A 24985-nucleotide genomic window follows, 5' to 3' on the forward strand; every position below is an offset into this window, starting at 1 on the left:
CCTGACCGCAACTCCACCACCACCAGACAATCAGACCGCCTGGGAGCTCATGCTATAAATAATAAGCCCCTCCCCTTCACGGGGGAAAAGTCTTTGAGCCCTGCCCTAGCTACTGCGCCACTTATCAAATAACCTATCAGTTCGGTCAAAGTTTGAGTTAATTGGGTTGGAGCATTTAGCGTCACTCTCACAGCCTATCCACGACTGAATTTCTCCTCAATGTTGTCATTCAATGACAAAAAACCCAAATCTACTCAACGAGGTACTGATTAGGCTATCTACTAAACCAAATCTATTTAATGAGGTACTGATGAGGCGATCTCCTAAACCAAATCGGTTTAACGAGCAATGTGCGAGACGGGTGGAGCGCATACTAATATGCACGGAGGCTTCGATGAAACGAGTCGTTTCACCACATGTTGATTTCTGAACTATTTCTGAGTCAAAACAGTAGTATTGTGTTTTTTAAAAATGAATGAATTTGTTTTAGTCAAGGTCTGAAAACATTATCTTTTTTTGTTCTTTTGTTATAAATGTTCTATGTGATAATGTTTGATAGCAGTAGCTCAGTGGTCGAGGTTACTTGTAAATGGAACATTGCTGGTTCACTGCCAAATTGCCTCTGTTGGGCCCCTGAGCAAGGCCCTTAACTCGCCATTGCTCAAGCTGTACTCAGTCATAATTGTAAGTTGCTTTGGATAAAAGTGTCAGCTAAATGTATCTGTTGGCCGTTAGAATTGTTCTTTTTACTCAAACACATACAAAACTAGAGAAAGTGATTATTTTGCAGATTGTTTTGTCAGTTTGTGTGTGTTGTTCTTTTGTTATCCTTTTCAGTTCTTCACTTGTGTTAATAAGAATAACTAGGTAAGGCTCTCTCAGTAAGTGTTTAGAGAATATGGACTAATACAAAGTCGGTTGCTTTGTCATGTCGCTCCTGCACTGTTACGATTCATTTGTCGAACTTGTTCGGAGTCATGTTTTAATGGTTATGTATTCATACTTAAAAACTCAGAGTAAATTGTTGGCTGATTATAGAAAGGAAATCTTATTCCTTTTTCAACATATTGCATTTCGAACAATTAGTTTGGGCTTTTTAATCCAAGATTGATGTCTAATTACTGTCCATGAGTCCCAGCGGTTCATATTTTAATTTTAAAATGGCCAAATTTTAGCGCTTTAGGACATTTTGTGTTATTCGCATATAAGCTATATCTAATTATTTTTATATATATATATATATATATATATATATATATTATAAATACACACACACACACACACACTAATATTTCATTGGACCATCTTTAGCTTTGATTACGGCACGCATTCGCTGTGGCATCATTTCCACAAGCTGCTGCAAAGTCACAATATTTATTTCTGTCCAAAGTTGCATTAATTTTTCCCCAAGATCTTGTATTGATGATGGGAGATTTGGAGCATTGCGCCAAGTCATCTTGGAATATGCCCGTGCCATCAGGGAAGAAAAAAAATGCATTGATGGAATAACCTGGTCATTCAGTATATTTGGGTAGTCAGCTGACCTCATTCTTTGGGCCCATAACGTTGATGAACCTAGACCTGACCAACTGCAGCAACCCCAGATCATAGCACTGCCCCCACAGGCTTGTACGGTAGGCACTAGGAGTGATGGGTGCATCACTTCAGCCGCCTCTCTTCTCACCGTGATGCTCCCATCACTCTGGAACAGGGTAAATCTGGACTCATCAGACCACATGACTTTCTTCCATTGCTCCAGGGTCCAATCTTTATGTTCCCTAGCAAACTGAAGCCGTTTTTGCCGGTCAGAATCACGGACAAGTGGTTTTCTTAAGGCTACGCAGCTGTTTAGTCCCAATGCCTTGAGTTCCCTTTGCATTGTGCATGTGGAAATGCTCTTACTTTCACTATTAAACATGTTGTTTTGCTACGATTTGATTTCACCACACGTTTAAGTGATCGCCGATCACGATCATTCGAGATTTTATTTCGACCGCATTCCTTCCTCGAAGATGATGTTTCCCCACTGTCCTTCCACTTTTTAACAATGCGTTGGACAGCTCTTAACCCGATTTGCTTAGTTTCAGCAATCTCCTTAGAGGTTTTCTCTGCTTGATGCATGCCATGAATTTGACCCTTCTGAAACAGATTAGCATCTTTTCCACGACCACAGGATGTGTCTTTTGACATGGTTGTTTAACAAATGAGAAGCTACTCACTGCATCAGTTAGGGTTAAATAGCTTGCTGCCAGCTGAAACATACTCACCCATGTAGTAATTATCCAATGGGAGACTCTTACCTATTTGGCCAGGCAGTGTGGGTGTGGGTGGGTGTATTGCACAATTTTGGTAAATATAGAATATGATGTAAGGTGACATGATGTTTTAATATTTGTTGATCTCCTTAATTTTAGTTGTGATGTGTGATAATATGTTTGTATTTTGTGGAGTCACGTTTTGTTCCCGCCATGAGAGTTTCCTGTTTCTATGAAATTGTGATGTAGAATTTTATGGCAGGGTTTAACTAGGTGTGGAAATTGTAGTTTATCACGAATTGTACTGCTGAAGTGGTTTATGCACATATGTGATGGTGTCCACGTTAAATGTCTGTGAAGCCCTTTGTGCTTGAAACTCACAACCAGACTTTCTGCTCATTATATTTAATCTTATGGTTCTTAAATTGTATTAATAAACCTGTAGTTTGTCCTGGCACTGGTGGTGTTGCTTTTTTAAAAGGCCTAAAGTGGTACCTGTTAAATGTATAAATAACCATACATCTCTGTGCTTTGCTCTAAAAACATTTCTGCTTTTGGTAAGTTGTCCTAATGTTGCCTCATTTCGTCCCTCCACAGCCGCTTTCTCTGCCAGTATTTCAGACCACTGTGCACAAGGACTTGCTAGCATTCATAAGCAAGATTCAAAATATGATGCAGTAAGTCTGACGCAGCTATCTACATACATGTCAATATTTCCAAACGTATCTGCAGACCTTTGGAAGGAATTTACCCGCAGTGTTAGTGTAGACCAACAGACCATATGCAAATCATTTCTGAAGTATTTTTAGGCTCCATTTCCACTGCAAGTGTTGGACAGACTGCTCTTAAAGGTACACGTCATTATGGAGCGACGACACACTACGTCAGAGATCTGCGGCGACAGGTTCAGAAGAGACGTCGCAGCGCGTGTATCCAGTGACGTCCTTGTTCTCCACGTGCTGTGTGGGATGTAAGCTGATTCCTTACTGTTTATTCTAGTGAAGAGTACATGTTAAGACATTGGCAAGGTTTGGTTCACTTATTACTGAGAACTGACTGTTGTAAACCCGTTACGGGAGCCTACTGAGTTGCTAATTCTACACTGTTATTATTCTGCACTAATCACGTCACTTCTCACTAGCAATGTTGTAAAGCCATACTAGTGTGGAGTGAAGTGCTAGTTGGGATGTGCGCGATATATATGACGTGTTAGTTGGCGTAGAAGTGTTCAGCTCTACGTCCAGCTCGTTCTAGAACCTCGCATGTAATAATAGAGGAGCACTAGTGCTTCCCCCCTAGAGAGCGCTGTTGGACCACCTCAGTACGGTATATTCATATTGTACAGGAAATGAACTGAATGTATTACTGTAGACGAGTGCCTAGTATTCATAAAGAGGCAATGATTATTGGAATGTTTTTCTGTTCCAGACCATACGTCACTCTTCATTCTCCATACCTCAAATGCACAGCCAGCTGCCTGTAATGTACAAGCCTGAGTCCGTATATTAATGTACCAGTGAAAATGCTGGTGTGTGAATGAGCCTGATGTGTTGCATTGTTCAATATCACCACTAACATTCCAGTGGTCTGACGGACACTTCAAAGGAGGACAAATCACGCCTTAGGACCTGCCTTGCTCTACAGTCCACTTACCTCTATTGAACAGTAAGGAAAGCCTATTTTAGTTTAGTGATTTGTACTCAAAACTAGCAGAGAACACAACATTAATGATAGTACACACACACACGCACACACATGAATCTGAAGAAATATCAGATCAGGTTTGAGAGTTTTAATGACCACAGAACAGACAAAAGGTGAGGTCCGTCCCCCCCCCCCCCCATAGGGAACAAGGCTCTTGGGAGGAGAATTTGAAAACACAAAGGTGAACAGCTGATAGCAATTCCAGCCCCCTGCTACCACCAGTCTGTGCTGAACATTGGGAATAAGTGAGACCGTCGAGTCTAGGGGATCTGTAGACCAGAGTTGCAAGACAATAGATTGTGAACATGTGATGAACCAGTCTCAGTATAGAGGAGAAACAAACACACAAAGAACAACAAAAGCCTTCTACAGGTGTTGCCAACCACTACAGCGTTGTCCTAGTTCAACAAGTGCCACAACCACCACCTAAATGTATACATAGAGCAAAGGCCAAACGCACTGCAGAGTCTGTTTGGCTAGTGTTCCCTTCACATTTTACACACCATTGTTGAACAGAAACCAAGCAGAGACAGCAGTGTTGGCAACACATTTTATTTAAGAAAGCAGGATTATTTTGAAAAGAACCAAGAACAGGTTCAGCATCATTTTTGCTGAACAGCATTAGCCTGAGCCCTAGTGCTTGACCATCCCACTGAACTGGGTAGGAAGCAATTGGGGTTTACTGTGATGGTAGTAGGAGTGACCAGGCAAGTCCTGAGTGAAGCTGTAGCTGGTTGAACCACTGGACACACTTGATGGGGAACCAGTGTAGGATAAGTGCACGTCAGAGGATTGCTGGTCCACATTAAAATCCACAGCAGATGCTGGTTGGCTTACACCTGCCTGCATCACAGCATTCTGTCCCCAGCCACTAGAGCAAGTGCCAAGATGCCCTTTGGACAACCCATACATGCTGGATGGGGTCTGACTTGCTGGGTTGTATTGGTTGAAGGTTACAATGTGGGATCCAGTTTGGGGAGGATTTGGGACCCCCTTCTGGGACTGATCAGTGTGCAATGCAGTCTGCTGGCTCAATGTCTGCCCTGTGCTCCCAACCGGACAATGGGGGGGGGACCCATGGGGGCTGCCTTGTTGTGCAGCACCACTGGCAGACTGTTGGCTAGTAAAGACATTCGAACTCACACTGGAGCCTTGCATCTGGGACTGGCCAGTCTGGGATGCAAATTGTTGGCTTGATGTCTGCCATCTACTTGCAACCCGAGAAGGAACAGTCCCATGAGAGCTTCCGTGTGCTTCATCTTTGACTGGCTGTCCGCTAGTTGAGGTCACACAAGAACTCACACTCGAACCCTCCAGCTGGGTCTGGGCAGTCTGTACTGAAGGCTGGTCAGGGCTAGATGGCTGCCATGTGCCTGCACCCATGGAATACAAAAGGTCCATAGTAGGTGCTCGTTTGTGGAGCATGTCTGCCAGACTGCTGGCTAGAGGACTGCCACATGCTTGCACCCTGCACAGGCCCAAGTCCATAATAACTGCTGCTTTTTTGTGTAGCATAACCAGCTCCCTGTTGGCTGGTGGAGCCCAAGCCAGAACTTGCACTCTGGGCTGGCAGAAACGCATAGTAACTGCTTTTTTGTGGAACATCACTGCCAGTCTGCCGTCTCCACGTCTGCCATCTACTCGAAACCCGAGAAGGAACGGCCCCACGTTGTTGCGCATCCTTGACCGGCTGTCGGCCAGTAGTGGTTACACCTGAACTCCCGCTGGCGCTGTGGCTAGCCAAAGAAAAGAGTCTGGATTTCAGCTGTGTGTAGCTTTGAGATTGAGGGAAGGGAACATGAGGAGGTTGGAGCTTCTTCGAAGGATGGCATGTTGGGTGGCCTGAGGATGGGGCCCTGTAGTCTCCCTGATGGGTGGGAGCAGATTGAACAGACACAGCGTGCGTCCTTGAACCAGTATACTGACTCGGGAAACCTTGAGCACTGGATACAGAGTCCAAGCTGCCAGCAGACCCCTGATGCCAGACACCTTGTTGAAAAAGGCTACTGGAAGTCTGGGGGGTGCCAAGGGCACGATTAGCACTCTGCCCCTGAAACTGAGTTTCACCACTACCAGAAGAGTCCTGCAGTTGGGGTTGGGTTACAAGTCTAGGAAGTTGCTGGCCACCTTGGAACACAGACTGGTAATACCCAGCAGAGCCACTTGCAGTCTGAGCACTTGAATCCATTTGACTTCTGGAAGCACTCCTTGACCATCCACCCGGAGTCTGACCGGGTTCCGGGCCTTGCCGAGGAAACACAGAGCTACTTTGCTTGGATGCAACACTGGAAGGAGAGCCCTCCATCTTGGTCAGATAAGGTAGGTAGTCGACTTCTTGGGGCTGAGCCACAGAAGCTGATGTCGCTACACCATACCAGTGTGGTGCAGATCTTTTGTTCCACACTTCAAGGGGATGAACAGAGCAGAGAGATTGCTTAAATTCCTGAACATGGACACAAAGCATCACTAGCTGTAGCTTGATCTGAACACTTTCTTACCACCAAGCCCCTCTGCATCTCTCAGCAGAAATACAACAGGGAGGAGTAACCAAAGCCTACAAGACAAAAGGAAATTTAAACACGAAAATAATCTGCAGTCTTAAACATGCACAAGGTAACACCACACGACTACCTTCTGCGCCACCACATTGTGCCACTAGACAGGGGACACCCCAATACCCAGCTTCATACACCAACCCTTCTCCCTGAGAGAAGCAGACAGACACAAGCTCCCTTCCTGTCTGCATTCCTTTTAAGCCTCTCATTAAAGTTAGCTGATAAGAATCACCAGTTCAAACTCTTTACAGCTGTTACCTAACCAATTAAAGGAACCTACGAGCGAGTAACAAGAGCTAGAAATACTTGGAGATATAGTAAGCATATCAGTAATATTGCTGTAGTCCCAGAGGCTGCATTAATTGTACAGGCCTTAATGTTCATTTCTGGTTTGTTTGTTTCCTTCTCACATGGATGGAATTGAGTTTGGCTGTTTGTTTGTCAAACATTCAAATCCAGCAAATATCCATTTCACACTTTATTTTTGTTTGGAGCCATTGCTATTCCTTTTATACCTTGAAGTTTAGATGTAGGCTGGAGTTGTGAGGAATACAAAAGCATCTTTCAGACTCAATTAGGATTAAAATTCTAACATGGAGGTTGATTCTCAAAATGTCCTGACATCCTTTTCAGATAAAATTGTATTTTGCCTTTCCATGAAAATGTATTACACTGACCTTATCAATGTCAAATGAACATGTTTACTCCCTTTAAACAGACACAGCGTGGACGCGTCTCCTCACTTTAAAGAGAGATAAACACGTAGAAGTGCACTGTGTATTTTACAGGACCTGATAGAGATCTGGTGGGGGGGGGGGGGGGGGATGATGTACTGTACAGTTCCGAGTTTGTGGTGGTCCATGCAGAATCCAACAATGTTAGTTGGATATGATGGTGAACATTGTTTTGATATTTAGTTACATTAGAAATCCCACATGAAGTCTAATGCGTCAGTCAGTCATTGTAGTGATGCATGTGAACATGTAGAGTAGCAGCAGGTTTAATTTATTGTATATTCATATATCCTGTGTAGCTGTACCTGTATGATAAATGGCTTTAGTGTCAACTAAACCACTGAGAAGGAGATTAGTAGATGGAACAGGACAGAAGTGGAGGTCCTTGATGCACACCCAAGTGTACCTGGTCACAATATCTGGACTCGTCTTCTTACAAATCCATAGATTTCTGAGCATTAGTATACTTTGTCCCTCAATTCTCTCCTCATGAGAGAGTGAATTCCCTGTGACCCTCCCCACCAATGTTCAATTTATGACTAGTCTTGCTCTGAATGGCAAGTTATGCTGAGCAGTGATCCAGTAACAAGAGCGCTCAGGCAGATGAGGGAACACTGGTGAAGACCACAAAAACCCCCCACCAAGGCATTTGTACACTGCACAAGAGAATTTATTTCAATACAACCGAGTAATTACACAACAGTCACCCAGTAGCATTAGAGCCGATTTACACTTCAGGTAAAGGGACAGATTCTCCTGGTACAATGCAGTACAACATGGCCAACATTAGTGCAGGCAGCAGGGCACGTGGTCTACCGTTCGTTACATGGAGACGTGTATTGTGTAACGGCCACATCACCTACAGGAGAGAAAGGAAAACCGGTTCTTATTCATACTACACAGGCGGACATTCGAATTCAGTTCATATGATCCTTGTCCTTAATTGCATATTGGTCATTTCTATCCAACCCTCTCCCTCATCTTCCATGACGGTTTCGGAAGATAACAGGACTGGTTCTTACTGGGCTGGTAGTAGTCGTAGATCTTCACCACAGCTGGCTTCAGGTTCTGCACTGCTATGTCCTGCTGGATAACCAGAGTGTAGGTCTTGGTCTCTCCCTTCTTCAGCTGGGGAAAAGGGAGACCGATGCAGTCACCATACAAAATGATGGGACAAACACCATGGTAACAGTGGCCTCCGACACACACTGTTCATCTTACAAGCAAGTTGATCTGGCGAAAGCCTGTTCTTACCCCGTTCAGGTAGATGACTACGTTTCTCTCCGTTGGATCCACGCGTTTTACAGTGCCTTTCACCTGTAGACACAGGTTCTTTGTGAGCAGACCAGCTAATGCATGATGGGTATTTTCAGTGAGGTCAAAGTTACCTCTGTAGAGCCAGCTACTGGCATCAGTGACCCCTCAACCAGACTGAAGCCAGACAGCAGCTTGACCTCGATGACCACCATGTCCGTCTCAGTCCTGTTACCGTTATACCTGAAAGGTGAATTAAAGCAAAGTCACAGGGTTACATGGACAGACTTTATACATCCAAAGCCATCCTTTCCTCTTGTGCTCTAGTAGAGCTCACCTGACAGTCACAGTGACCCCCACAGACAGGTTTGGGGCACTGCAGTTTGAGCTTGTGTTGACCGCGATACTGAAGGAGGAGAAGTCATTGGGAGGCGGGATGTTGTAGTGCTGGGTGAACTGGAGGAGAAATACAAGTACCCCAGAGTCATTTTTACACCCAAGAAGCTCTTCAAGCATCTCTACACCAAGGGGCACCAGACTGACCTGCACAAACACACAGCCTTGGCCTGATGCCCTGACGTTGTACACCCCAGTCACTTCCTGCAGCTGGATCTGCTGGTACAGCAGTCTGTTGCTCTGGTTCACCGTGAACTGGGTCTTCGAGCCGAGGGGTGACGTCACAGTCACCGCAATGGTGCCTGTTGTACTGTAGGTGGCAGTGCTGTATTTTGCCAGAGCCTGAAGAGCCACTACAGTGTCCTGGGCAGAGAAAAGGGATTCAAAACAGGAGGCATTTCTTCTAGGGTATGGTTTTACACTGATGTCATCCAACAAACAAGAAGGACTAGAGTATTCGCGTTCATTGGTATCTTGCTCCAACCTACTGTACTGGCTAGGATGCATCCCATGAGGAAATGAAAGCACATTTAGCCAATTACAAGTCAAGTACCTTACACACGTGCTCAGGGCAGCGGTGGCTATGGCGCTCTGGATAAGAGCATCCGCAAGAATTAAAAGGTGGCTGTTGAGGTGTAAACATCTCGAGAAACTGAATCAAGCGAGCCAACTATTAGCAGAGCCAAAGATCATACTCACGCCGGGCTACAAAGTGACAATATTTGAGCTGGCGGTGCGAAGGGGGGGCACTACCTGCGTAGACGCGAAACCGCCAAAGGCGTTCTGCTGCTGGCCCAGCCAGCGGACGATGCTGGCACTGTAGCCCAGCTCAAACTGGGGCAGCAGGGGTCCAGAGAGCACAGCCAAGAGCACGTAGGAGGTCGTCTCCACGTCCAGAGAGTCCGTCACCGTCCCAACACGTCCACTGCCCCAGTGCCGCCCATCCACTGAAGGAGACAGAAAAGCACCGAGCCCACTCGGCCAAGATTCTCCGGTAAATACCAGCCAACCATCACCATAATTGCTCTGTATTTATGGACACATGCAGCCTCCAAAACACGCCAGTTCTCAGCCAGATACCAACATCCAGTGAAGGTCAAATTGGGCAAGTCTGACCTGTCACTACGGCTCGCTGGTTCAGGCGGGAGAGCAGGGTTCCTCTCATCACCTGGTCTCCAGCTAGTGTGAAGGTGTAGGAGAGGAGGGCGATGGCATAGGTGGAGTTCACCTGTGCAGAGATGTTCCTCAGGCAGTCCAAACCCTTGGAAACCATGGGGTCCTACCATGGCAAACACAGTAAGGCATGTTCACACAGACTACTAGAGGGAACCGTTTGAGGAAGGGGAGCACTCACTGTCCTCTGGGTGCCCAACTCCAGTAGAGCAGCTGTGACGTACGCCGAGAGGGTCACCTCATCGTTCACTCCACCCTGGGTAAGAGCGCAAAGTCAGCCAGCCGGCTCACAGGAGTGCTGCACCACACATCTGCTGCACTGCAGAGTCCTGACCTGCATGTCCACATGGATGAGGTTGCCCACTGAGGCAAAACAGCCGTTTAGCTGCTGCTTGTTGCCCAGCCAAGTCTTGGCCTGATCGATGACCGTCTGATCGATAAAGATGTATTGCTTTGCGCTTTCGAAAGACTTCATCACGAACGCAGTGAGCCTGAGTACACAGACACCAGGGAGCTTCTGATTTTTATATTCATTCATTTCAATAAGAGCCATCCATAACACGGCCAGGGGTCTGGTGTCATTTGAGAGCTGTACAGGAACCATCTGGTTTGTGCGAGACTGACCAGGTGTTGCCCGAGTTGTCGGAGGTCCCAAAGGCACTGTACGATCCATCCTCATGCTTGTAGGTCAGCTCTCTCTGGTAGCCTGCATCAGTCATGGGGAGAAACAGGCTGCTCGGCTCATGCTGCCAAAAGGTCCAGAATAAACTGCAGAAAATCAAACCACCCCCCCAGGTATCCTGCACACAGTCTGGGAGCCACTGGTGTGTGCCCTCACCACTCAGCAGGAAGGAGGTGGCTTTGCTCCTGATGGCGGGCGTCAGCTGGCCGCTGCTCTCCAAGTACCCCAGGATGAAGATGTCGGGGGCAAAGAGCAGCATGTTCTGTTCACCGCAGCCGTACGGCATGGCCAGCAGGTTGTCCAGGTTCTGCAGCGCATGGCCCATCAGATCTCCTGCAGAGAGAGTCACCAGAATTGTGCGTGTCCATACGCAAGACCTTGTTCAATTCCAAATGAATGGGTGTGTAGCTGCAAGTGTCCTCACCCAGCACAGAGACAAAGGCAGTGGGGGAACCCTGCACAATCACTTTAGGCAACTTCAGTGTAACATTTCTCTCCACAACACCTAGAGGATGGGAAAAGGGCCATCAGAGAGACATCATCTCACTCACCAACCCAAGTGAGAACATTGTTGGACTACAGACCTGCAGGACAGAGGAGCTCATTGTAAGCGTTGGATTGTTTGGTGCCCTCTGCCTGTCAGAGGAAGAAGTAGTATGCAGTCAGAACCACCAGAACAAAACCCTTTAGTCTGCTCAGTATCCTTCTGTCAAGTTAACAGTGAACAACCCCACCCATCACAGTACAGACTACCTGGAACCACACAAAAAAAAAAAGGGGGGTTTGGTGTGCAAGATATACACACACACACACACACACACCCATCCGACTGAGGAGAATAGCCACCCAACCAAGTTTGGTATTCATATCGTTCCAGCAGTGTTCAAATGCTCAGAAGCGTACAGCTACTGGCAGACTCCAGTAAGGGGAGTTGTGGTTACTGGGGCTCTTCAGGGTGGAGGAGACCCCAATGGAACTCACCTCCACCAGCAGGGTCTGAACCACCGTGTCCATACGTCCTTTCTCCGGCACACCGGTCACCCGATTCCCACACAGTGCAGATGTCTGTACTGCTTCTGCAGTCACTGTGAAGACCACCTCACCTACAATACACCCCCCCAAATTGGGCATTGGAAACGTCAAGCTACTTAATGAAATGCATAATTGTACATCCAGAAAGAGCAGTAACGCTACTCAACACATTTTTGCAAGTTGGAATGTGCCTTCTGAGAAGGCTGCAATAGTGGAACACAAATGAAGAGCATTACTGCTAGACAGCTGTTGCCGCCAACCTCAGCAATTCCACATTCCAATCCGCTTCTTAAATATGTGGATAAAAATACATGTCCAGTCTTCCAATTTCAGCTGACGTCAGACTTACCCAACACGGAGGGCGTGACGACCCACGTGAAGGTCCAGCCGTCGTCAGCACAGAGGCAGTGTGTGTAAATGCAGCTCTTGCAGGGTTGGACTGAGAACTGATTTGAGGATGCCAGCATCACTTGTACCTTTAAACACACATGCAGTGCGTCAGAGCCCAGCACTGTACAACTGCCCCTGCATTCCATGTGGCTCACAGGTACTTCCAGCACAAAACCTCCACACACGAGCCATAAGTGGGGACTCACTGCTCAGTGAACAGTCAAGTAGGAATTACCGTGGGGATAATCAGCTCCTCTGTCCCATAGGGGGATGGAGACACTGGGACCACTTACCATGATGCAGGAGGGGAGGTAGTTGAAGACTGTGGCCTTGAGCGTGAACACCTCTCCACGGACGATGGAGTAGGGCAGGGTCAGGCTCACGAAGAAAGGCTGGAAGGCCGTGAGGTCGACTTTTGGGGCCACGCCAAACCCGACCGGAGATGTACAAAATGCGCCTCCCTCCCACGTGGTGATGGTGTCTGGGACGGTCTCGTTGACCCTAGTAAACCCAGACGTCCTGGTGAGGAGAAGGAAAACTGGTCAGACGAGGCCACTGCATTTGGTGGCAACAGGTTTGAGCCACAGCCCAGTGTACCCACCCCACATAAACAAGGTCCCAGATCCAAGTCTCTGGGAAGTATCTGCGGACCGTGGCGGCTGGTGGGTTTTGGTCTGAGGGAGTCTCACCAGAGCCTACAGGAAGTTCTTTGGCAAAGGCTACGTTTTCAACTGTTGAGAGAATATTTCTTCAATATCGGATACAATATGCATTTCTTCACTCAAAAGGACTTCATGCCACTTACAGCCAAATTTCCACAAAGTCCTGCAGTCAAAGGGCTTTCTTAGGTCAACATTGGTAATGGTCTTGATTCCAGCATCCTGAGAAAAGGGAACAGTGTTTCAAACAACAGCATATATCAACTACAAACCCTGGGTGCCAAAACTATTTCTTACTTTGAAGACATGGTACACATCAACGTTCCCATTGTATGGACCAGGGAAGGCGAGTCTTGCATTTAATAGAGGCTTTGGCAGGCGAGGTGGCATCTCAGAGCAAGGGTAGAAGTCTTCAGTGCCATCTGGGTATCCAGACAACTTGTAGACAGGGAGCAGCTTAAAGACCTAGGATGACATGAGATGCGAGAGTCAGCCATAGGACTCGATGAGCGTTTAACAGCTGCACAACTGTGCAAAATATGAGCCGAGCAAGAGAAAGCATTTGATCCAAGTATTGGTGGGCTGCTGCTGAATTGGAGTTCAACCCTGATCAGGTTAATGCGGGTTCTGGAGAACATCTGCACAAGTGTTGGATCAGAGCTCTGCAGGTGGGTGGCTCAGCTGGAACAGACCTGAGCACCCTGGAGCTTTAGGGCTTCGGTATGAACGTACAGATTCAACGCTGAGCTCCTTGTCCGGGCTGAGCAGCGACAGGCTCCGATCGATGGCCCTCACGGAGCACAGCGAGCCTGGGCGAGCCTTCAGCATCAACTCCACAGAACTCCCGGGCAGCTCCACAGGAGAAGAGAAATTCAGAGACACCTGGGAGACCATGAGAGACTAGTGAGAACCTCAAGCTACACTGTAAATGGATACAGCTTCTTATGAAGTGGAGACCAGCCACGGCAACATTTTACTTCACAAGACCACTAGAACATTGTGACATTCTGACCTCGTTAGCCAGACACAGTTCAACGGGGAAGTCCATGCTGTCGGCTACCACCTCCCCTCTCGGGAGCATGGCGTACACCACTACCTGGACGAGCGGAGACAGAGCACGCACATCCTGGAGGGGCACCACCACTCCTCCTCGGTTCTCTGTTACACACACACAGGACAGTTAGAACACAGCACCTAGAGCAGAAAGGGCATCAGTCCTGGAGCTTCAGAGCCCTCCAGAGTTTCCCAGGCCCAACTTGAGCCCTTTTGTTTCGTCATCTTTCAAATCAAAACGGAAGAATCAGGTGTGCACATCCAACAGTTACAATTGAGCTCTACATCCATTTCAACAGGATGAGGCCGTGTTGTGGCTACAGTGCAAGTGTGCATGGACCTCTCTCTGGTTGTACAGCCACAGAGATGCTTCCTGTCTGCACCATCCTGCCCCGGGACATCACCTGCACACCCAACGGAGATTGTGTTCACAAACGCCTTCCAAAACAGCATGTCCAACAGGACAAGAAATTGGGGGGCGGGAGTCCAAGTTAAAATCAGATTTCTGGAGACCAATATGCTGCAAGTTTGCAAATGGTGACCTGACAGTAGATCGTACCATGTAGAAGAAATCTAGGGAGAGTTGGGTTGGTTCCAGTGCATTGCCCTGTATGATGTACTGAACCAGTGCTGTAGCATGTCCATTACACCTGAACACCTCCAGCGGGCGCTGCAGTGCCAGGAAACTTCTGCTTTGGGAGTAGAAGGGCTGAACCAACAGGTAAGCAAAGAGGTAGTTTGGTGTTCTCATGTTGGCCATATTTCCAAGTGGTTTCTTTTCCTCAAGATATTGGGCCTATTATGAGGAGAAAGAAAAGGGACACATTTAGAAGGGTCAGACAAGGCAAGACATTGATTATGCTTGTAACACTTACAAGAACCCTTTCCAACAAAAGGCGGACTTCACAGACCTCAAGAGAGACGGATTGTGAACCCCATGAACGCGTGTCTAAGGAGAAGGGGGCGACACCGTTGCCATCGGTAACCAACTTCCAGCTTGCGTTTTTGTTCCCAGCATAATTCACAACCAGATACACCGATTCATTCTTCATAGGAGCGGAGTCTGGACCAGTGGCTTTAATCTAAGACGGATTTAAAAAACACCCCCCACCAAACCAACTGTCTGAAACTTGTGCTACATGTTGACCCCTAAACAGCACACAGTTCACGCCAGGTATTGCAAACCATTAAAAAAAAGGACCAGTAATTACCTTTCCTTTGTAGGTCAACCCAAGCCTGAACGTGTCCGGAGCGTCCACAAAGGTGAGAGTGACGATGTCACTTGTAACAGTAGAGCTTCCAGACCCCGACAGGACCACTCCTGTGGTTGAAACACACACCTCTTTCAAACAAATGTCTGCATTCACTTGGACCATTTTGCAAGTAAAGAAAACCTTTTCAAATATTCAGTCACTTATTTTTAAAGCCATTAAGGGGTCAGAGAGTGGGAAAACCTCACCTGTCCCATATTCCTCCAGTTCAGCATCAACATTAATAATGTCTTCATATCGTGTATCATTCAGTGCAAAGTCACTCAGGTCAACGATGTAGGACCCGCAGCCTGTCCTGTCAGTCTAGAGTAAATATGGACCAGACAGAGTTCAGAAACACTGTAGAACAATTACTGCCCAAGAAAATACCCAAACAGATCGTTCAGGTACCTTTTCCCTCATATGAAATTTCGCCAATGATTCTTCACATTATACCTAGAAGTCTCAGCTTCTGTACTAAACCCATTTTAACACATGGCCACCTCCATGGGGCATAAACTGCTTCACTTGAGGACTACAAAGCAATCTGAGGAAGTCTCAATACTTATGAAGGGAGCTTTCCTTTCTTTTGTACGATTTGCTACTTTTTGGTGGCAAAAGTCTCTTTAAAAACAATGAAGGTTAAATGACTAGACGTTTCTTAGAAGCTTCTCAATACCATCTGCAGGAACAGGTGACCAAGTGGACCAACCTTCATGGTAAAAGTTCTACAGATGTCTGGGAGCTGTGCAGGGCCTGGCGCAAACCACCAGTATCCGTAACTTCTGCGGCAGACCACGGCAGTCGCAGACCCCATCACTGGTTTCCCATAAGTATACCTACAGCCAGGGTGGAGGTTGTGGAGTAAGGAATACATAATGTTGCGCCAGGTGGTTCAGTCTCAAGGTTTAAATGGCTCTTACTTTGCACACACTTTGAGCGTGACCTTAGTGTCCAGAACGGTTATGACTGGAGGAAGCTCTATGGTTACTTCAAACTTTGGCAGCACTATGGGGGAGGGGTTTCAAAATATTAAACCCACATCAAACCTTTGCCTTACTTCATTAAAGAATTCTTAAGATGAGCCCCTCAAGACAAGTTAAACATACTGTCCCAAACACTGATCATTAAATCCCAACTGAAAACCGTGCTGCGCCTGACCATATTTCTTGATTTCAAAGTCTTGCGTGATTGGTTCATTCCCCTCATTCCAGGCAGTGATGACATAGAATCCCTCTGCAGCCTCGGGGCTTACGGGATACGACAGATCCAGGAAGCCGCTGGATGTGGACATGTTCAGCCACTGACCAATACGGTTGGAGTTGGGGTCCTACAGACAGCAGCAGCATGCAATGATCCTCAAATATACTATGAGCAAAGAATTTCCATAGCAACCAGGACACAGTTCCAGAATCAGTAAATACATACAGAGTGATGATGCATATTGCACACTTCATACCTGCAGCTCCACTGTTGAGAACTGAGAGAGAGAGAGAGAGAGAGAAAGAGAGAGATAGACACACACTTCACATCAGTGGCATACACTGCTGCAACAGTCCTTTTATTTTATGGAACAACTTGAAAAACTGCACATTTCACTCCCTTACCATCCCATTGTAGGTGAGGAAGTTGGAATCCAGAGACACTATCCGGATTTTCACTGTAGAGAGAAAGACAGCATCAATACTGCTGACCCTCCAAACACTCAGAAAGAGACCGGTTTAGATCCATGGCTGTCGAGTTCCCCCTGCACCTCCTTTAGGAAACCCCAGTCCAAAACCACCAACAATACCTGTCTGTCCTGGTTTGTACAAGGGTTTGTCTGTTGCAATGATGGTCAGCTGAGCAGGAGGTTTTATGAGGATCTTTGTTGTCCCATTTAGGAATGTAGTTTTCCCTTTTACCTCAAAGACAATGGATGCTTCTGTATCTATGCTTACAGCAGGAACCTGTTTAATGAAGAAAGAAACTAGCAAAGTGAACCCAGAAAACCTCTTCTAATCTGATGTGCAGATACAGAGGGTCTCTGATATTCCTCAATCACCCACATGTGTGCTTGTACAAGCAACTTACACAGAGAACATGTTCAAAAAACAGACCAAAACTACAAAAGGAATGAGAGATGTAAACTGGGATAAAATTGGGACACAAGCCAAGTCAAAAGACCTTTCTAGTAAAGGCTCCATTTTCACATGGGGCTCTGCTTGATAAAAACCAGTTTCTTTGTGGCTTTAATATGTTGTAGACAGTGAGGGTACGGACCTTAAAGGAAACACACTGGTAGTGGTCTTGGCTTACAACAGTCTGGCTCAGAAGAGTCTTGCTGGTTTGCCCGTGTTCCAGAGTCACATGTAACAATAAGCTTTTTTGGGCGGTGTGGACATGGACACACAGTGTCTCAGTACTGCCCCCTACAGGCTGGGAATTGGCAGTCAACAGGTAAATCCTGAAGGGGAACAGAGATAAAACCAGTTGACATACGGTTGATTAGAAAGACCTAAATCCACACTGCCCGTCCATGGAAACCATTAAATAGGCCTCCAATTTTTGTATAGCAACTTGCATAATATCTGTATTATTGTCATCATCCAATTACTCATGAAACCTGGCACAAGTGAAAAATACAGCAAAACTGAGAATTGGGGGGGGTTTTTGTTTTGTTTTTGTGGCATGCATTTTAATCCATCATGTTGGCCCAAAGTAAACAAATAGGCAATCCTATAAATAATACAGACAAATTTAGAGACCTACAGCTTACTTTAAACCAACAAATACTACCACAAATGTAACAAACACAGATATGAGAGAAAGAATAAACACTCATACGTGTCATTAGAGAAAAAGGCAACAGCCCTGTGGAGGAGCAGAAGCACAGTGGCAAACACCACAGAGAGCTGCATCCTGACCGCAACTCCACCACCACCAGACAATCAGACCGCCTGGGAGCTCATGCTATAAATAATAAGCCCCTCCCCTTCACGGGGGAAAAGTCTTTGAGCCCTGCCCTAGCTACTGCGCCACTTATCAAATAACCTATCAGTTCGGTCAAAGTTTGAGTTAATTGGGTTGGAGCATTTAGCGTCACTCTCACAGCCTATCCACGACTGAATTTCTCCTCAATGTTGTCATTCAATGACAAAAAACCCAAATCTACTCAACGAGGTACTGATTAGGCTATCTACTAAACCAAATCTATTTAATGAGGTACTGATGAGGCGATCTCCTAAACCAAATCGGTTTAACGAGCAATGTGCGAGACGGGTGGAGCGCATACTAATATGCACGAAGGCTTCGATGAAACGAGTCGTTTCACCACATGTTGATTTCTGAACTATTTCTGAGTCAAAACAGTAGTATTGTGTTTTTTAAAAATGAATGAATTTGTTTTAGTCAAGGTCTGAAAACATTATCTTTTTTTGTTCTTTTGTTATAAATGTTCTATGTGATAATGTTTGATAGCAGTAGCTCAGTGGTCGAGGTTACTTGTAAATGGAACATTGCTGGTTCACTGCCAAATTGCCTCTGTTGGGCCCCTGAGCAAGGCCCTTAACTCGCCATTGCTCAAGCTGTACTCAGTCATAATTGTAAGTTGCTTTGGATAAAAGTGTCAGCTAAATGTATCTGTTGGCCGTTAGAATTGTTCTTTTTACTCAAACACATACAAAACTAGAGAAAGTGATTATTTTGCAGATTGTTTTGTCAGTTTGTGTGTGTTGTTCTTTTGTTATCCTTTTCAGTTCTTCACTTGTGTTAATAAGAATAACTAGGTAAGGCTCTCTCAGTAAGTGTTTAGAGAATATGGACTAATACAAAGTCGGTTGCTTTGTCATGTCGCTCCTGCGCTGTTACGATTCATTTGTCGAACTTGTTCGGAGTCATGTTTTAATGGTTATGTATTCATACTTAAAAACTCAGAGTAAATTGTTGGCTGATTATAGAAAGGAACTCTTATTCCTTTTTCAACATATTGCATTTCGAACAATTAGTTTGGGCTTTTTAATCCAAGATTGATGTCTAATTACTGTCCATGAGTCCCAGCGGTTCATATTTTAATTTTAAAATGGCCAAATTTTAGCGCTTTAGGACATTTTGTGTTATTCGCATATAAGCTATATCGAATTATTTATATATATATTATAAATACACACACACACACACACACACTAATATTTCATTGGACCATCTTTAGCTTTGATTACGGCACGCATTCGCTGTGGCATCATTTCCACAAGCTGCTGCAAAGTCACAATATTTATTTCTGTCCAAAGTTGCATTAATTTTTCCCCAAGATCTTGTATTGATGATGGGAGATTTGGAGCATTGCGCCAAGTCATCTTGGAATATGCCCGTGCCATCAGGGAAGAAAAAAAATGCATTGATGGAATAACCTGGTCATTCAGTATATTCGGGTAGTCAGCTGACCTCATTCTTTGGGCCCATAACGTTGCTGAACCTAGACCTGACCAACTGCAGCAACCCCAGATCATAGCACTGCCCCCACAGGCTTGTACGGTAGGCACTAGGAGTGATGGGTGCATCACTTCAGCCGCCTCTCTTCTCACCGTGATGCTCCCATCACTCTGGAACAGGGTAAATCTGGACTCATCAGACCACATGACTTTCTTCCATTGCTCCAGGGTCCAATCTTTATGTTCCCTAGCAAACTGAAGCCGTTTTTGCCGGTCAGAATCACGGACAAGTGGTTTTCTTAAGGCTACGCAGCTGTTTAGTCCCAATGCCTTGAGTTCCCTTTGCATTGTGCATGTGGAAATGCTCTTACTTTCACTATTAAACATGTTGTTTTGCTACGATTTGATTTCACCACACATTTAAGTGATCGCCGATCACGATCATTCGAGATTTTATTTCGACCGCATTCCTTCCTCGAAGATGATGTTTCCCCACTGTCCTTCCACTTTTTAACAATGCGTTGGACAGCTCTTAACCCGATTTGCTTAGTTTCAGCAATCTCCTTAGAGGTTTTCTCTGCTTGATGCATGCCATGAATTTGACCCTTCTGAAACAGATTAGCATCTTTTCCACGACCACAGGATGTGTCTTTTGACATGGTTGTTTAACAAATGAGAAGCTACTCACTGCATCAGTTAGGGTTAAATAGCTTGCTGCCAGCTGAAACATACTCACCCATGTAGTAATTATCCAATGGGAGACTCTTACCTATTTGGCCAGGCAGTGTGGGTGTGGGTGGGTGTATTGCACAATTTTGGTAAATATAGAATATGATGTAAGGTGACATGATGTTTTAATATTTGTTGATCTCCTTAATTTTAGTTGTGATGTGTGATAATATGTTTGTATTTTGTGGAGTCACGTTTTGTTCCCGCCATGAGAGTTTCCTGTTTCTATGAAATTGTGATGTAGAATTTTATGGCAGGGTTTAACTAGGTGTGGAAATTGTAGTTTATCACGAATTGTACTGCTGAAGTGGTTTATGCACATATGTGATGGTGTCCACGTTAAATGTCTGTGAAGCCCTTTGTGCTTGAAACTCACAACCAGACTTTCTGCTCATTATATTTAATCTTATGGTTCTTAAATTGTATTAATAAACCTGTAGTTTGTCCTGGCACTGGTGGTGTTGCTTTTTTAAAAGGCCTAAAGTGGTACCTGTTAAATGTATAAATAACCATACATCTCTGTGCTTTGCTCTAAAAACATTTCTGCTTTTGGTAAGTTGTCCTAATGTTGCCTCATTTCGTCCCTCCACAGCCGCTTTCTCTGCCAGTATTTCAGACCACTGTGCACAAGGACTTGCTAGCATTCATAAGCAAGATTCAAAATATGATGCAGTAAGTCTGACGCAGCTATCTACATACATGTCAATATTTCCAAACGTATCTGCAGACCTTTGGAAGGAATTTACCCGCAGTGTTAGTGTAGACCAACAGACCATATGCAAATCATTTCTGAAGTATTTTTAGGCTCCATTTCCACTGCAAGTGTTGGACAGACTGCTCTTAAAGGTACACGTCATTATGGAGCGACGACACACTACGTCAGAGATCTGCGGCGACAGGTTCAGAAGAGACGTCGCAGCGCGTGTATCCAGTGACGTCCTTGTTCTCCACGTGCTGTGTGGGACGTAAGCTGATTCCTTACTGTTTATTCTAGTGAAGAGTACATGTTAAGACATTGGCAAGGTTTGGTTCACTTATTACTGAGAACTGACTGTTGTAAACCCGTTACGGGAGCCTACTGAGTTGCTAATTCTACACTGTTATTATTCTGCACTAATCACGTCACTTCTCACTAGCAATGTTGTAAAGCCATACTAGTGTGGAGTGAAGTGCTAGTTGGGATGTGCGCGATATATATGACGTGTTAGTTGGCGTAGAAGTGTTCAGCTCTACGTCCAGCTCGTTCTAGAACCTCGCATGTAATAATAGAGGAGCACTAGTGCTTCCCCCCTAGAGAGCGCTGTTGGACCACCTCAGTACGGTATATTCATATTGTACAGGAAATGAACTGAATGTATTACTGTAGACGAGTGCCTAGTATTCATAAAGAGGCAATGATTATTGGAATGTTTTTCTGTTCCAGACCATACGTCACTCTTCATTCTCCATACCTCAAATGCACAGCCAGCTGCCTGTAATGTACAAGCCTGAGTCCGTATATTAATGTACCAGTGAAAATGCTGGTGTGTGAATGAGCCTGATGTGTTGCATTGTTCAATATCACCACTAACATTCCAGTGGTCTGACGGACACTTCAAAGGAGGACAAATCACGCCTTAGGACCTGCCTTGCTCTACAGTCCACTTACCTCTATTGAACAGTAAGGAAAGCCTATTTTAGTTTAGTGATTTGTACTCAAAACTAGCAGAGAACACAACATTAATGATAGTACACACACACACACACACAAATGAATCTGAAGAAATATCAGATCAGGTTTGAGAGTTTTAATGACCACAGAACAGACAAAAGGTGAGGTCCGTCCCCCCCCCCCCATAGGGAACAAGGCTCTTGGGAGGAGAATTTGAAAACACAAAGGTGAACAGCTGATAGCAATTCCAGCCCCCTGCTACCACCAGTCTGTGCTGAACATTGGGAATAAGTGAGACCGTCGAGTCTAGGGGATCTGTAGACCAGAGTTGCAAGACAATAGATTGTGAACATGTGATGAACCAGTCTCAGTATAGAGGAGAAACAAACACACAAAGAACAACAAAAGCCTTCTACAGGTGTTGCCAACCACTACAGCGTTGTCCTAGTTCAACAAGTGCCACAACCACCACCTAAATGTATACATAGAGCAAAGGCCAAACGCACTGCAGAGTCTGTTTGGCTAGTGTTCCCTTCACATTTTACACACCATTGTTGAACAGAAACCAAGCAGAGACAGCAGTGTTGGCAACACATTTTATTTAAGAAAGCAGGATTATTTTGAAAAGAACCAAGAACAGGTTCAGCATCATTTTTGCTGAACAGCATTAGCCTGAGCCCTAGTGCTTGACCATCCCACTGAACTGGGTAGGAAGCAATTGGGGTTTACTGTGATGGTAGTAGGAGTGACCAGGCAAGTCCTGAGTGAAGCTGTAGCTGGTTGAACCACTGGACACACTTGATGGGGAACCAGTGTAGGATACAGAGGATTGCTGGTCCACATTAAAATCCACAGCAGATGCTGGTTGGCTTACACCTGCCTGCATCACAGCATTCTGTCCCCAGCCACTAGAGCAAGTGCCAAGATGCCCTTTGGACAACCCATACATGCTGGATGGGGTCTGACTTGCTGGGTTGTATTGGTTGAAGGTTACAATGTGGGATCCAGTTTGGGGAGGATTTGGGACCCCCTTCTGGGACTGATCAGTGTGCAATGCAGTCTGCTGGCTCAATGTCTGCCCTGTGCTCCCAACCGGACAATGGGGGGGGACCCATGGGGGCTGCCTTGTTGTGCAGCACCACTGGCAGACTGTTGGCTAGTAAAGACATTCGAACTCACACTGGAGCCTTGCATCTGGGACTGGCCAGTCTGGGATGCAAATTGTTGGCTTGATGTCTGCCATCTACTTGCAACCCGAGAAGGAACAGTCCCATGAGAGCTTCCGTGTGCTTCATCTTTGACTGGCTGTCCGCTAGTTGAGGTCACACAAGAACTCACACTCGAACCCTCCAGCTGGGTCTGGGCAGTCTGTACTGAAGGCTGGTCAGGGCTAGATGGCTGCCATGTGCCTGCACCCATGGAATACAAAAGGTCCATAGTAGGTGCTCGTTTGTGGAGCATGTCTGCCAGACTGCTGGCTAGAGGACTGCCACATGCTTGCACCCTGCACAGGCCCAAGTCCATAATAACTGCTGCTTTTTTGTGTAGCATAACCAGCTCCCTGTTGGCTGGTGGAGCCCAAGCCAGAACTTGCACTCTGGGCTGGCAGAAACGCATAGTAACTGCTTTTTTGTGGAACATCACTGCCAGTCTGCCGTCTCCACGTCTGCCATCTACTCGAAACCCGAGAAGGAACGGCCCCACGTTGTTGCGCATCCTTGACCGGCTGTCGGCCAGTAGTGGTTACACCTGAACTCCCGCTGGCGCTGTGGCTAGCCAAAGAAAAGTGTCTGGATTTCAGCTGTGTGTAGCTTTGAGATTGAGGGAAGGGAACATGAGGAGGTTGGAGCTTCTTCGAAGGATGGTATGTTGGGTGGCCTGAGGATGGGGCCCTGTAGTCTCCCTGATGGGTGGGAGCAGATTGAACAGACACAGCGTGCGTCCTTGAACCAGTATACTGACTCGGGAAACCTTGAGCACTGGATACAGAGTCCAAGCTGCCAGCAGACCCCTGATGCCAGACACCTTGTTGAAAAAGGCTACTGGAAGTCTGGGGGGTGCCAAGGGCACGATTAGCACTCTGCCCCTGAAACTGAGTTTCACCACTACCAGAAGAGTCCTGCAGTTGGGGTTGGGTTACAAGTCTAGGAAGTTGCTGGCCACCTTGGAACACAGACTGGTAATACCCAGCAGAGCCACTTGCAGTCTGAGCACTTGAATCCATTTGACTTCTGGAAGCACTCCTTGACCATCCACCCGGAGTCTGACCGGGTTCCGGGCCTTGCCGAGGAAACACAGAGCTACTTTGCTTGGATGCAACACTGGAAGGAGAGCCCTCCATCTTGGTCAGATAAGGTAGGTAGTCGACTTCTTGGGGCTGAGCCACAGAAGCTGATGTCGCTACACCATACCAGTGTGGTGCAGATCTTTTGTTCCACACTTCAAGGGGATGAACAGAGCAGAGAGATTGCTTAAATTCCTGAACATGGACACAAAGCATCACTAGCTGTAGCTTGATCTGAACACTTTCTTACCACCAAGCCCCTCTGCATCTCTCAGCAGAAATACAACAGGGAGGAGTAACCAAAGCCTACAAGACAAAAGGAAATTTAAACACGAAAATAATCTGCAGTCTTAAACATGCACAAGGTAACACCACACGACTACCTTCTGCGCCACCACATTGTGCCACTAGACAGGGGACACCCCAATACCCAGCTTCATACACCAACCCTTCTCCCTGAGAGAAGCAGACAGACACAAGCTCCCTTCCTGTCTGCATTCCTTTTAAGCCTCTCATTAAAGTTAGCTGATAAGAATCACCAGTTCAAACTCTTTACAGCTGTTACCTAACCAATTAAAGGAACCTACGAGCGAGTAACAAGAGCTAGAAATACTTGGAGATATAGTAAGCATATCAGTAATATTGCTGTAGTCCCAGAGGCTGCATTAATTGTACAGGCCTTAATGTTCATTTCTGGTTTGTTTGTTTCCTTCTCACATGGATGGAATTGAGTTTGGCTGTTTGTTTGTCAAACATTCAAATCCAGCAAATATCC

The 24985-nt window shown here is 46.0% G+C and overlaps 4 protein-coding genes and 1 long non-coding RNA gene across 5 annotated transcripts; all 5 read right to left on the bottom strand.

Annotated features, from left to right (window-relative positions):
* Nucleotides 1-4146: 4146 nt before the first annotated feature.
* LOC145652648 (uncharacterized) lies at nt 4147-6673 on the bottom strand. Its single transcript, XM_081703611.1, has 3 exons — nt 6591-6673; nt 6458-6513; nt 4147-6362 (listed from the first exon to the last, which is right to left on the bottom strand). The coding sequence occupies exons 1-3, from the start codon at nt 6605-6607 to the stop codon at nt 5314-5316; spliced, it is 1122 nt and encodes a 373-aa protein (XP_081559737.1). The 5' UTR covers nt 6608-6673; the 3' UTR covers nt 4147-5313.
* A 1236-nt stretch (nt 6674-7909) lies between these two features.
* LOC145652618 (alpha-2-macroglobulin-like protein 1) lies at nt 7910-13243 on the bottom strand. Its single transcript, XM_081703551.1, has 20 exons — nt 13132-13243; nt 12981-13056; nt 12777-12906; nt 12469-12694; nt 12135-12261; nt 11735-11856; nt 11338-11389; nt 11178-11258; nt 10910-11086; nt 10696-10777; nt 10406-10562; nt 10253-10327; nt 10015-10177; nt 9652-9845; nt 9046-9261; nt 8840-8958; nt 8637-8745; nt 8503-8565; nt 8271-8376; nt 7910-8107 (listed from the first exon to the last, which is right to left on the bottom strand). Exons 1-20 carry the CDS (start codon nt 13222-13224, stop codon nt 8061-8063), a joined length of 2415 nt encoding a protein of 804 aa, XP_081559677.1. The 5' UTR covers nt 13225-13243; the 3' UTR covers nt 7910-8060.
* A 1900-nt stretch (nt 13244-15143) lies between these two features.
* Nucleotides 15144-15970, bottom strand: LOC145652619 (uncharacterized). Its single transcript, XR_014118893.1, has 3 exons — nt 15850-15970; nt 15347-15461; nt 15144-15208 (listed from the first exon to the last, which is right to left on the bottom strand). It is a non-coding gene; the product is annotated as an uncharacterized LOC145652619 (long non-coding RNA).
* An 86-nt stretch (nt 15971-16056) lies between these two features.
* On the bottom strand, nt 16057-18037 carry LOC145652690 (alpha-2-macroglobulin-like). Its single transcript, XM_081703810.1, has 7 exons — nt 17964-18037; nt 17400-17583; nt 16930-17086; nt 16745-16797; nt 16597-16617; nt 16299-16467; nt 16057-16145 (listed from the first exon to the last, which is right to left on the bottom strand). The coding sequence occupies exons 1-7, from the start codon at nt 18035-18037 to the stop codon at nt 16057-16059; spliced, it is 747 nt and encodes a 248-aa protein (XP_081559936.1).
* A 4122-nt stretch (nt 18038-22159) lies between these two features.
* LOC145652644 (uncharacterized) lies at nt 22160-24676 on the bottom strand. The gene is made up of 3 exons (XM_081703605.1): nt 24594-24676; nt 24461-24516; nt 22160-24365 (listed from the first exon to the last, which is right to left on the bottom strand). The coding sequence occupies exons 1-3, from the start codon at nt 24608-24610 to the stop codon at nt 23317-23319; spliced, it is 1122 nt and encodes a 373-aa protein (XP_081559731.1). The 5' UTR covers nt 24611-24676; the 3' UTR covers nt 22160-23316.
* Between the last annotated feature and the right edge of the window lie 309 nt (nt 24677-24985).

The sequence above is a fragment of the Electrophorus electricus genome, chromosome 20 (assembly GCF_041902795.1).
Source record: "Electrophorus electricus isolate QZ-2024a chromosome 20, ASM4190279v1, whole genome shotgun sequence".
NCBI classification, from domain to species: domain Eukaryota; kingdom Metazoa; phylum Chordata; class Actinopteri; order Gymnotiformes; family Gymnotidae; genus Electrophorus; species Electrophorus electricus.